General features: G+C 45.3%; 2 protein-coding genes across 2 annotated transcripts; both read right to left on the bottom strand.

Moving 5' to 3' along the window:
- Positions 1 to 1,862: 1,862 nt before the first annotated feature.
- On the bottom strand, positions 1,863 to 5,167 carry LOC112891647 (sulfite exporter TauE/SafE family protein 5-like). The gene is made up of 4 exons (XM_025958554.1): positions 4,164 to 5,167; positions 2,775 to 2,915; positions 2,530 to 2,682; positions 1,863 to 2,390 (listed from the first exon to the last, which is right to left on the bottom strand). Exons 1-4 carry the CDS (start codon positions 4,959 to 4,961, stop codon positions 2,082 to 2,084), a joined length of 1,401 nt encoding a protein of 466 aa, XP_025814339.1. The 5' UTR covers positions 4,962 to 5,167; the 3' UTR covers positions 1,863 to 2,081.
- Positions 5,168 to 5,891: 724 nt separating this feature from the next.
- Positions 5,892 to 11,786, bottom strand: LOC112893398 (autophagy-related protein 18f-like). Its single transcript, XM_025960703.1, has 8 exons — positions 10,899 to 11,786; positions 9,309 to 9,770; positions 8,819 to 9,235; positions 8,048 to 8,281; positions 7,144 to 7,974; positions 6,874 to 7,040; positions 6,347 to 6,678; positions 5,892 to 6,185 (listed from the first exon to the last, which is right to left on the bottom strand). The coding sequence occupies exons 1-7, from the start codon at positions 11,076 to 11,078 to the stop codon at positions 6,363 to 6,365; spliced, it is 2,607 nt and encodes an 868-aa protein (XP_025816488.1). The 5' UTR covers positions 11,079 to 11,786; the 3' UTR covers positions 5,892 to 6,185; positions 6,347 to 6,362.
- Between the last annotated feature and the right edge of the window lie 240 nt (positions 11,787 to 12,026).

Below are 12,026 nucleotides of genomic sequence, written 5' to 3'. Positions count from 1 at the left end.
GATTCATGCATCCTCTACATTGACACGTCTCCACTTCTCCAGAAATTTATATTTTCACATGTGATTCTACAGCATTCACACAGACTCACAGCTCATATTCACACGCGTGCTGTTAAATTCAGGCGTCGCGTCAGAAAGTAGGTGCCCACTACAACTGAAACCTGAATATTGCCTCCGTGTTTGTTTCCAGTTAGATTGGTAGCTATTGATGTTTGTACAAAACTACAAAAGTACATAAAAATACTAGAGTAGATATAAATATATGCAAGTACCTATTGGCACTAATAGATCAAACAGAGCCTAAGTATAGAGAAATGTTTTTTCTTAGAAAAAGTCTAATTTACTCACCTCAACTATAGACAAAGTCCGGATAATTTAGTTTACCTTCCAAACTATGCCTTTTGGTTCAAATTACCCCCTAATATAATTTTCTTTTTTATTTCTCCAAGCATAGGTGGAGTTTTAAGTTGAAATTTTACAAGATTATAGTACACATCATAACACATGTTAGAAAAAATACATCATAATTTTTTATCATTATTTTTATAAATTAGGATATTTAATAATAAATTAGTCATTGGAGTTCAAAATTGTATGAAGAATAACGATGAAAAAATTATATATTTTTTAATATGCATTGTGATGTCCACTACTATTGTGCAAAATTTAAAATTAAAATTCAACTTGCTTATGGAGAAATAAAAATAATAAATTGTATTATGAGGTAAAATAAAATAAATATTATTGTTTAGAGGGTAAATTGAATCAAATTATAGTTTAGGAGGTTATTCAGACTTTGGCTATACTTGAAGAGAGAGTAAATTGAACTTTTTCAATTTTTTTTGAAAGGAGTATAGAGAAATGTATGGCCTTACTTTTGGAGGCTCTCGCCGACGCCCGCCCCGCTGGAGATGGCCGCGGCTAGGAAGGAGAGCACGCACGCGAGAACATCGGCTAGGTCGATCTGCGAGGAAGATTCTACCAGCTGCCGCTGCGATCTCTGACTTCATTGGGACAGGTACGTCGCTGAGTTGGCCGCTCTTGCAGCAGAGGCGAGGATCAGCATCGAGGAGTTCGTCATCTTCTTGTCAGTGTTACTGAGGCGACCTGCCGAATTTCGTATATACGCAGGTAGGCGTTAACTTTGCCTCTGCATTGACAGGTAATCTGAATCCCTGTCTTCCTTGGTGCTCTCGAAAAAGAAGAATCCGTGTCCCCTCGCGACGTGGAAGGTTCTCATATTGTCCTCGGTGACTCTACAGGTTTCTGGATGCAGGAACAAGAGTTGCTGACGGTGTTAACAGACAGCTCGGTTGGTGCCTACAATCCGTAGAACTTTTGGATTGTCGCTAGATCATGCCTGGTTTGTTCGTATTGGCACCGACAAAAACAACGACCATGCCTTTCTCAAGAGTAGTACACCTAACCGAATGACAGGGTGCTGATGTATCGTTGCTGACAAATATTCCATTGATGGAGCCATGGCGGTCAAGTGGCCAGCAAATTCGTCCAAGATAAAGAACTGGCAGCAAAACCTACCCTGTTGTCCTCTTTTATTTGCACATTCATATAAGTATCCTTTCTGACAGCTTAATATGTTCAATTATGTCATATATACATAAGCCAATCTCAGTGGAGTTTTATAAGAGTTTCATAGACATTAAATTTTGCTGACATGATAGGATATTTACGAGGAGAGAAGGGAGAGTTTTATGGAATGTGAGAGAAGTTTCATTCCATGACATTTATCCGGTTCGGTTACTAAATTTTTATCATAAAATTATGCATTGAGACCGGCCTGAGTGGCAAGTCATCGGTGAATAAGTGCACACTGAAAGGAATGATTTGGCAATAGGACGATGGCAACCCATACTACATAAAAACCTGAGCTTTTATTAAGTCTATATAATCAGTGTCCAGAATCAGTCCTCTGCCTCTTCCCAGGAAGAGCACCGGCAGGAAAGTTATTTCAGCAAGCAGTAAGCCCCAAGCTAGCCATTACAATATCAAGAGCAAAATCTTCCTTCAGAGAGCCCAAAGGCCAAGCCAAAAGTAGCCGACAACGACTCCCGGTGAGGATGTCAGCAGGGCAGCTTGAATCCCATGTACGCTCCGCTGGCGTACTGCATCCAGACATCCTGCGCGCCGAAGCAGGTGACGATCACCGTGCTGAGCGCCATGATGGCGGTGACCAGGAACACGATCAGCGAGACCCGCCCGGACTTCCTGACGGCGCGCTCGACCACGACGACCCCGACGACGGACGCGACGAAGCAGATCCCCGCGTACACGGAGGCCTGCCCGATGCCCTTCACGCCCAGCAGCATGAACTGAACCATGGACATCGACGCGCAGAACAGGACCATGAACGAAGACGTCGCTGCTGCAGTCTGCAGACAAAGTTTTTTTTTGAGAAGGATGTAACACTGAAAACATGAGTGAATGCTGTAATTTAACTGTAATCTAGTGACGCATTGGCAAGTATGGGGAACAGTATAACTGAAAAAAAAAATCCGGTATCCTGTATACCTGCGGATTGATTCCGATCTGGAGAAGGACAGGGTTGAGAAGCAGCCCCCCTCCGATGCCGAAGAGGCCGCTCAGAGCGCCGGTGACGAAAGCCGCCAGCGGGAATGTGAGTGACGGCAGGGTCGGCTCCATTGTAGCTCCCAGGAGATCTGCCTGCTTCGACCATGGCATGCTCAGTCCAAGTTGCTTTGAGCTTTGCCACATCAATAATAATCAGATAAAATAAAATTGGCCGGGCGACCTACCTTGCCATCCTCTTGGCTATGAGCATCGTGTTTCTTCCGCTTGGCGTACATGATATACGCCGTGAAAGCCACGGCGGCAGGTAGCTGGAACAGGGTGATGAGCCAGTAGGCCACGCCGCAGGGTTTTATCTTGATCACACCCTGCGCAGGTAAGATCGAGTTCAAAATGTTCTCTGCTTTGAACTGAAATGTCTGAAAGAGGGAGCGCATCTGCTGTGACTGTCATGACTTCATAATTTTTTTTAAGAAGTGATGGCGGCCCTCAACTTGCCACTAACAGTTTCAGGGCTCTGAATTCTGAATCCGTATACAGTGAAAGTGGAGGAGCACGATCTGCTAGGATTCTGAGCGCAGGGACAGACAGGGTTTTCAATACGCCGTTGACCTGGATACAAGCTGCCACAAACAAACAGGCATTTGACGCTGACCATTCAGTTCACCAGACAGTGGCTGCACAATTCGGGTTTAGCAACCTATTCATGCCTATTCAACTTTCCAAGTGGACCTATAGCTATAGGCCTATCTTAGTTTCTTTCCGGAGCGAGCTAGGAGGGGTGTTTCCTTCCCTCGGATCTTTGGATACTAGAAGTATTAAATATAAATTAATAATAAAATAAATTCTAAAATTTTAAGTTTATTCGTGAAACCAATCTATTAAACCTAATTAGTCCGTAATTAGCTCATATGATGCTACAGTAAACATGTGCTAATTATAGATTAATTAGACTTAATAGATTCGTCTCGTGAATAAACCTAAATTTATGCAGTTAGTTTTATAACTAGCTTATATTTAATTTTTATAATTAGTATCGAAACATTCGATATAACATGATTTAAAATAAGTGCTAGGAAACTAAATATGCTTAAATTGTCCAAGCCGAGTACGATCTGGACAGGACCTAGCTAGCAGGACGCACGCCAACGTGGCAAAGGGGAAAAAGGGAGGGCACCGTGTGTTCAGGCGCGATAGGTCCGGTTACTGTCGAGTAAAAACGACCGAGACGTTCCACTAGCAAGGGAGAAGGAATGCAACGGATAGGAGCAAGCCCTACTTCCCACTGTGGCGAAAGGAGAGGCGAATAATTCACAACGTAACATGACAAGCGAAAAGAAGCGGCCTAGATTACGAAAGGCACACTACTTTCTCGCTCGCTTTGTGCGACGCGTTTCCCAGTTGCTGGCTCTGTGCTCATGGTGATCATGGATGGCCACACGCTCACCGTCGCAGGTGCCCCTTCAACTCTGTGCCGGCGTCGGAGATGCGCGCGGGTGTCGCTTCCGTGGCTCGGCCGCAGCCGAGCACGGACATGCTGTTAGCGGGCAGGGCCGGTCGAGAGGCTCACGCGCGAGGGTGGAGGGGAGGTGATGGATGAGACGAGCCGCACGCACCTTCCCGTGCTTATCTCCAATGAGGACATGGAGCGCGAAGAAGCAGAGCCACACCATGACCAGCAGCGCCACGTCCTTCCACGGGAACCCGGCGCCATTGCCGCGCCCGCCGTCCTCGGCGTCGCCGGCGCCGCAGGGCAGCAGCAGGGGCTCCTCCGCGCTGGGGTGGGCGCCGCGCGCGCCCCCGGCTTCGGCGCCGCCGCGGCTCTCGGAGCGCCAGATCTTGAGCCCGGCGCGCCACGTCTTGGCGGTGCAGCATGCGAGGAACAGGGAGAAGAGCACGGTGATGAGCCACTCGGGGAACATGACGTTGCACACCACCCCGATGCTCACGCCCAGGAGCAGGCACGGCTGGAACAGCAGCGCGATGTCGTAGTCGATCAGCCGCCCGCCGCCGCCCGTGCACGCCAGGTTGTACAGCACGTTCGACGCCGCGCCGCCCGTCACCATGAAGGACGAGTAGGCCGTGGCGCGCTTCAGGCCCAGCCCCGCCACCAGGTTCAGGATGGGCAGGAACAGCGACCCGCCGCCCACGCCGCCGGCGCTCGACACGGACGCGGCGAGGAAGGAGAGCACCCACGCGGCTACGGTGTTCGGCCGGACGCCGGGCGCCGACCCGCCGCCCGGGTGCCAGAACGGGTCGGCCAGGTGGCGTTCCCGCCATTGCCACACTTCGGCGAGGAGGCCTTGGAGGCGGCCGGGGTGTGACGTGGTGGTTGTGCTGGACGCTGCCGCCGCGGACAAGGAAACGGCGATGGCGGCGACGAGGAGAGGGAGGAGTTGAGGAGTCCTCGTCATCTTCGCCTCTGTTTGATTCTTCGAGAATTGAGAGTGAGGAGAGATGTCTGTGAGACTGTGACTATGGTCTTTTTGTGCGATGATCTTTGTGTGTGACAAAAGGCTGGGTTAAGAAAAAGGTTCTGAAGCGTTGCAGAGATAGAGAAACTGAGAAAGGGACAGGTTTTTGTAAGAGAAATTCGAATTGACATACATTTGCCTCAAGCCTCAATATATAATTTGAAAAGGCCATGCTAAGTTATTCTGCTATTATTCATCCAGCATTTCTAAGGGTGAAGACATTTGTTTTTTAAGAAAAATATTATGTTTTGAGAAATTCAACTGCTGAAAACGAAATAATTGAAGGTAAGGAGTTGACAATAGTAACTCAGATATGTTCTGGAATAAATGTATCTCGACTTTTGGTACCAACTCTTACCTCAATTTATTTTCCTGGTCCATTCTATAATTAGTTACTCAATCTGCCGATCCATTTCATAATACTCCAGGCTTGTCTGGATAAACCTATTACTCCCACCGTTACAATTTATTTTATTTTAGCTTTTTTAGTATATAATTTTTGCTATGTATCTAGATATAGTGTACATCTAGATACATAGTAAAATAAATGTATCTAGAAAAATCAAAATAAATTGTAATTTACGAAAAAACCAAAACGAATTATAATAAATTTGGACTAGAAGTAGTACCTTACCATCCATATGGATTGGAGCGAAAAATTAAACTAAATAGATTGCTGCAACAAGGCCTCTCTCAGTAGATAAAGATTGCTCAAACTAAAAGAAGTTCCACAGGAAAATTTAAAGTATCGCAAAATGGAGTAAATAGATTATCTGAATGACATCCTCTGTTCATCCAGTTGCAAGATACCGAAGAAATTGACAATATCTGAACTGGTGGGAGACCTCTTGCAGCTGAGACTATGAGGAGTTTCAAATATTCACAAATTACGTGCTATTATTGGAAATGCAATGAACAATCATGTTATGTACAAATTCTTGTAAGATAGAAACCCCAACTCACAGCACCAAAGCTTCCACCCATAGGGCGATAATTCAACCTCCCTTTCTATCTTTTCTCTTGGTAAAATTTCCATGAATGCCTATGAATAGAACTATAGAAGAGAGGTAAAAGAACTCCGGATGGAGAAATAAAAGAATTCAGCTACACACGCACAATGAAGACTTCAGCGAGTAAAAGAGGCTCCTCCATCAGATAGACCATCTGCAAGCCATGTTAAGAGCTCATGATCATGACGGGCACCAATGTGCAAACAAAATCTAGGCATATGTCTGCAGCTGGCTGCTTGTATGGGTTGGGTAGTTCAACGGCATTATATCATGCAGGCCAGTGCTAAAGAATAACAAATATGCTAAAGCACTTACCTTGACAGAGTCACTATCACAAGTCTGGGAGTTGCTCTTCATCTTCACCATCCTCTCTGCTATGTACAAATCCGAGCTGGGCCTCTGACTTAAGGCTCCCAGTATTATTTACAAGCTCGGCATGGAGTTTGACACTAGGATTGTTATTTACAGAAGCACTGCTATCATCTACTACATATTTACCGAAACCACCGTCATCAGAGCTTTTGGGCCCTTCAGACATGCAGTCCAAAGAACTACAACTGCTTTTTCGAGAGAGTCTACCATCTTCTGAAATCCCAGACTTCTGCCGCTGAAGCAGTCCATACCTGTTGTTATCAGGAGTGTTCAACCTAGAGGGTAAAGGTACATTAGTCAGCACAGGAGAAATCTAATCAGAAAATGGTACCAGCAGCAATTTCCCATTCCATGATGAAGGTCTGAATTATCTTATAAAAATTAGCCAGCCTTTATCAACCGCATAGATGAAACACATTATTTAGCTGTATTGGCTTTACATCAATCACTAACAAGAAGTGCTCACATACCTTGTCTGTTGAAACCTTGATGTATGAAGGGAGTCAAAGACTGGTATGAGATTCTTTGACCTGGATTCTATGTTATGTGTCTGGATTTTTTCTACTTCAACTTCCCCTGAAGTTATATCGAGATTGTCTGTTTCTAAAGTTTCACCCGCCATAACTTGAAAGTGTATCTGACATATCAGTCAATAAGCAGGTATTACAATAAGCTCCAGCATGTCAATCAAATAGAAAAGATATATGCTGCATTGAAAGGGAAAAGGTGCAAGAAGATACCCCAGATCTAGACCAGAGTGGAGTTTGCATAACATGAGTCTGCAACTCACTCTGAGAAATATAGAAATTACGATTTTCATCAGCACCGAGCTTTGGTCTTTCAAGAGCGGCACAATCAAATGGATAGATACTAGTTCCTTTCTTCATTACTTTCTGGAAAAGTTTATTATTTTCTCCATTATCAAAATCACTATATGCAAAACTCTCAGCACTGTCTCTTCTATTTCTTTTATGACAGACATCCCACTTCTGAAGAGCTTCAATAACAAATTTTGTATCAGTTTCTCTTTCTGAACCATAAGAAATGGGGCCCACAGGGAAATCAAATCCAGAATCCTGTTCAGCTGAGAGATGAAGAACATACTGTATGATGCATCCTGATGGAGAAAATACTAGTAAATGATACTTCATGCGTGAACTGCCATCTGAATTAAGGTCAGCACCCTTGCAATTGTGAAATGTTGAAGCGATAGCACCAGAAATTGGACTGGAAACACCAGTTGCAAATGCTGCAGCACCATGGACAGCACCCTTAAACAAGTTACTCCCATTTCTTATCCTACTAACAACAGACAAAGTGAGAGGGGGTCCAGATACGAAAAGCGTCTTCTGACTGAGACTCAAAGAGGGCGCTGACTTCTGGGACCAATGAGCAGTATTATTAACTGATGATGAATCCACCATGTAATCATTTTCTGCAGGGTTGTTATCACTGTAACGGAATCTTGTTGATCCACTATATGGAGATATTGAAAACAGATGACTGGTTCCTCTTGAAGAGCTAATCATTATCCACTCACTATCATCACTAAAGCTGATGTCTTTTATGACCTATAAGAAAAGTGATACTTTTACAGCCAACCACATTACAAATAATTAGCAAGAAATAGGTATGCCAGCTTACCGCATTGGTAATGCCTCTTTGCAATTTGTACAGATGAACATATGTTCCAATTTGACCTGCTTCTGATGTCCCATGTGGAGGAGGTATAATGCGGAAAACATTGATGTTTTGACCATGAACAGATGCTGTCACCAGCAAAGTTCCACTTGGATCAAAGCAAAGTGCTGAAATGGGACTAGTGTGAGCCCTGAACTGAACTATCAATAACTTGGAGACAATATCTCGAACAATGACCTGTAAGGGGAACAAAATACAGGTCAACATTCTGTGAAGTAGGTAAAGGCAAGGCATAATCATATTAATGGAACTGTAATTGCAAAAATAAAAGAACAATTGTTTACACTAAACACTTGTTAATCACATAGGTAAGGGGAAAAAATCGATGCACCCAAATTCGTTAGGGTACTCTCTTTTTATTTTAATTCTCTCCAGACCAAAGAATAACCTATCCACCTTTCCTGCTACATCATCTGGTCTAGTATTGAGGGGTAATATTGTTCTTACTTTATTCACTGATAAAATCAAACAACTCAATAAAATGGCTGGTTTAATTTATTCACTAAAGCGAAGTGGTAAACAATCTACACAAGCATATTCCTGTAGCATCATCAGATAGTTAGCCAACTGGTCAGGTGGGTGGTTCCGAGGTCCCTACTGGCCTTAAAGTTGATTGATTGTTACTACTATTAGTTACATGATAAAGCCCGCAACAGTGTCAACCAATTTCACGACAACAGAATTAACGATGACAACTACTGAAGAAGTATGTACCGTTCCAGCATATTCATTGTCAATGAGGTGCCCATTTGTTGCTCCATTTGCTTTGTAGCCAGAACTCCTTTGCTTTACGATACCATTGCCATTTGGAATGAAATCTGCACAATACTTGGATAGCTTCTTATATCCAACATCACCAAGTGTTACAATGCCGGCAGCCAGTTGCTTGCTTGATTCTTTTGCATAGTATGCCACCACACTACCATTTGAACCAGGAGGTGGAACAAAGGGAGACAGACTAAGAAGCTGAGGGCTAACACGTCCTGTACCTGGAACTGGAACTGGAATTCCAGAGTATGCAATCCATCTAGGGCCCAGTCCAAGTGGGCCATAACCTGAAATTTGTGCAGCTGTAGGACTGGTGAGAACAGTGTATTCTCTCTCCATTGTTGCAGCATCAAAACAATGTATCTGCAAAACGTATTTTTGCCATCAGGATCACTCATGGTTCAAAAAAGGCTTTGGAAGAGTGAAAATGGCATACCTGAGTAGCCTGTGAAACAGCTACAACTCTTGGACTGCACCTTATTGAATAAACAGCTGATCTGAACCTCAATGTATGCACATATTCATGGGCCCTCAATGAATAAAATCGAATGACAGTAGGAAGATTTTCACTGCCTGTATTATGGAAAGCACCATTGGTTCCATCAAAAATAGGAACATTAGTGTCATGGTTGTTTCCACTTCCAGTGTTAGTTCCTTCACAAGCAAGAGCTAGCAATGGCCGTGCATCTGCAAATCTATCTTCAGATTTTGTTGTGAATATTGGATCCTTTAGCAGCTGCATGAAAGAAACAGCGCCATCGTGTCTGGATTCCAGTTGCCGTACATCATCAGCATGTTCCACATCCCACACTTGGAAGCCAGATTTGTAAGCTAGTAACAAGACTTGTCGTAGCATCCCACCCCCACATTCAAGTTTATCAAAGCCAGCCCATTGTACCTGCAAACCATAAAACACATAAGAAGAGTGTTGGCTTCGTAAGTATATGGAAGTACTGCCTACAAGGATTACTGAATAACATACTCAAAAAATTGAAAATTACAAGCATAGGCGCATCATTCATTGATCTGATGTATAGCATCTTGCATGACTGATAGAGAAACAATAATACCCCATTCATTTTAAAACATATGATGTTTGGGACAAGTTAAATGTCATATATTTAGAAACGGAGGGGGTATATAACCAGTGCTAGTTTTTTTATGCTAGCTATGCAATGATAGTTGTTAATTGTCAATATGAAAAATGTAGTTCACAAAAATTATAACGAATCATGTGTTCAAAAAACAAAAATATCAGGTACCTATACACATTATTCATCTATAAGTACATACAACTTGCATGGGCGGGATGCTGAACAATTAGCCTATGTTTATTTTCTACTGTAATACTTTGTCAACATAGGACAGTAATGCAAAGTCACAGTATCATAACCACCTTTTTCTTAGCATTCGGTCATTTTACCATACTGTATGGACCATGGTGAAACTCAAGTCTAATTTCCATGTCAAAATGGCAATCCTGAATAGATCAGAGTATAACTTCCTTTCCTAATATTGTAATTAGGATTATGCATAACTTATCATTGGAACAAATAGGATGTAGAATATAAGTAGGCATAATGTCCAGACCAAACAGGACTTCGGATCCACTGAATTACAAGCAGGACTTCCAAGCTAACTTGTCTACTTGTGCTAGCTCTGCGGTTTCCAAATCTGCAGCTTGGCATGTCTGGTAGCACCCAAATCATCTCAGTACTTTGCAAACTGCTGAACAAGTAGCAGTGGCTACTGCAATAATAACACACTACTAAAAGAGTTTGCAGTTCAAACATCGCAGTGGGACTATATATTTAATGCATGGTAAAAAAACTGGCATAAATAAAAATCGTGCTGCAAATATTGGGGGCACCAACAGAATTGAAAGTGTCATAAATACATTTTTTGCTCGTTTTAACGGACGCACACGTGAAGCAACTAAAAGGTGACTCAGTTTCCAATTATTAGCGGTGCTAAACTAAAGCAAGCAGAGATAGAGCAATTTAAGGCTTGAAGCAAGCAAACGAACCTGGTCGCGGCTCCCGTCCTCCTCGTGGCTGGCGATCGAGTTCACCAGCGAGGCCCCCGCCGAGCGCAGCGTGGAGGCGGCCGTGGACGCCCCGGACGACACGATCCGCATGTAGTTGGAGAGCGAGCGCGCGGAGAAGAAGCCCCCGCCGCCGCGAGGAGCCTGCGCGGCGTCCCGCATGAAGCCGGCGACGAAGACCACGCGTGCACGCTACCACCGCACCCCACCCCCCCGCCTCCTCAGATGCAAACCGAACCGAGCAAGCGCCGCCTTAGCTTCCAAGCTAGAGTCGGAGGAGGAAGCCGAAGCCGAGGCGGAGCCACCAATCAGACCGAACCAAGCCGCTCCCAACCGATCGCTGATGCCCCCGGGCTGTTTCTGTGGGGACTCGGGGGGACTCTCGCAGAGAAACAGCCCACTGACCGTATCTCAGGTGCTCGCCATGGCCGCGCGCGGGGAGGGGAGCTCGATTGGGGGTGAAATCGGCACGGGCGGGCGAGAGGCCTAGATCACCCGGCGCGGGCGCGGAGGGGAGGGGACTGGTGGTGGGGAGCGGCCGAGCCGGCGGTGGTCGCACGGGGGCGAGCAATTCGATCGGAGAAAGCGAGGGTTTGCTTGCGGTTTCGTTTTTTTCTCTCCGCTTTTTTTTCCCTTCGTTCCTTTCCCTGGGCGAGACGAAGGGGGACGAGGAGAGGGGGATTTGGTGAAATAGAATAGGAGGTAAAGCGCGGCTTGGCCCCTGCTTTCGCCAGAAAATTAATGGAGCCCCGATGCTAATTCCAATCGGTTGGCGCTCGGAGACGAAGCGGGGAAGGGATAAGCCGCGCAGCGACGGACTTGGAATCGGTTGCCGCTTCGTGTTTGCTTTGCCTTGCTTGGGTTCGCGTGGGAGATTACGGGGGCGATGGGGTGAAGGAAGGAAGCTGCTCGTGCCGGTCGTTGGCTTGGCTGGGGAGATAACCAAACCCAAACCGAGCCAGCCAGGCCAGGCGTTGCCTCGCCGCCTACGATTGCTGTTCCGGCTGGGGGTACGCTGCCGTGTGGCCCTCGCGTTGCGTCGCTTGCTGCCTCTACTTTTTATTTCTGGAGGACGGCGGGGGTGTCAGAGCCCCGCCGCGCAGATCTGGC

The sequence above is a fragment of the Panicum hallii genome, chromosome 5, assembly GCF_002211085.1.
Source record: "Panicum hallii strain FIL2 chromosome 5, PHallii_v3.1, whole genome shotgun sequence".
NCBI lineage: Eukaryota > Viridiplantae > Streptophyta > Magnoliopsida > Poales > Poaceae > Panicum > Panicum hallii.
Note: the sequence above shows the minus strand (reverse complement) of the source record. Positions and strands in the feature narration are given on the sequence as shown.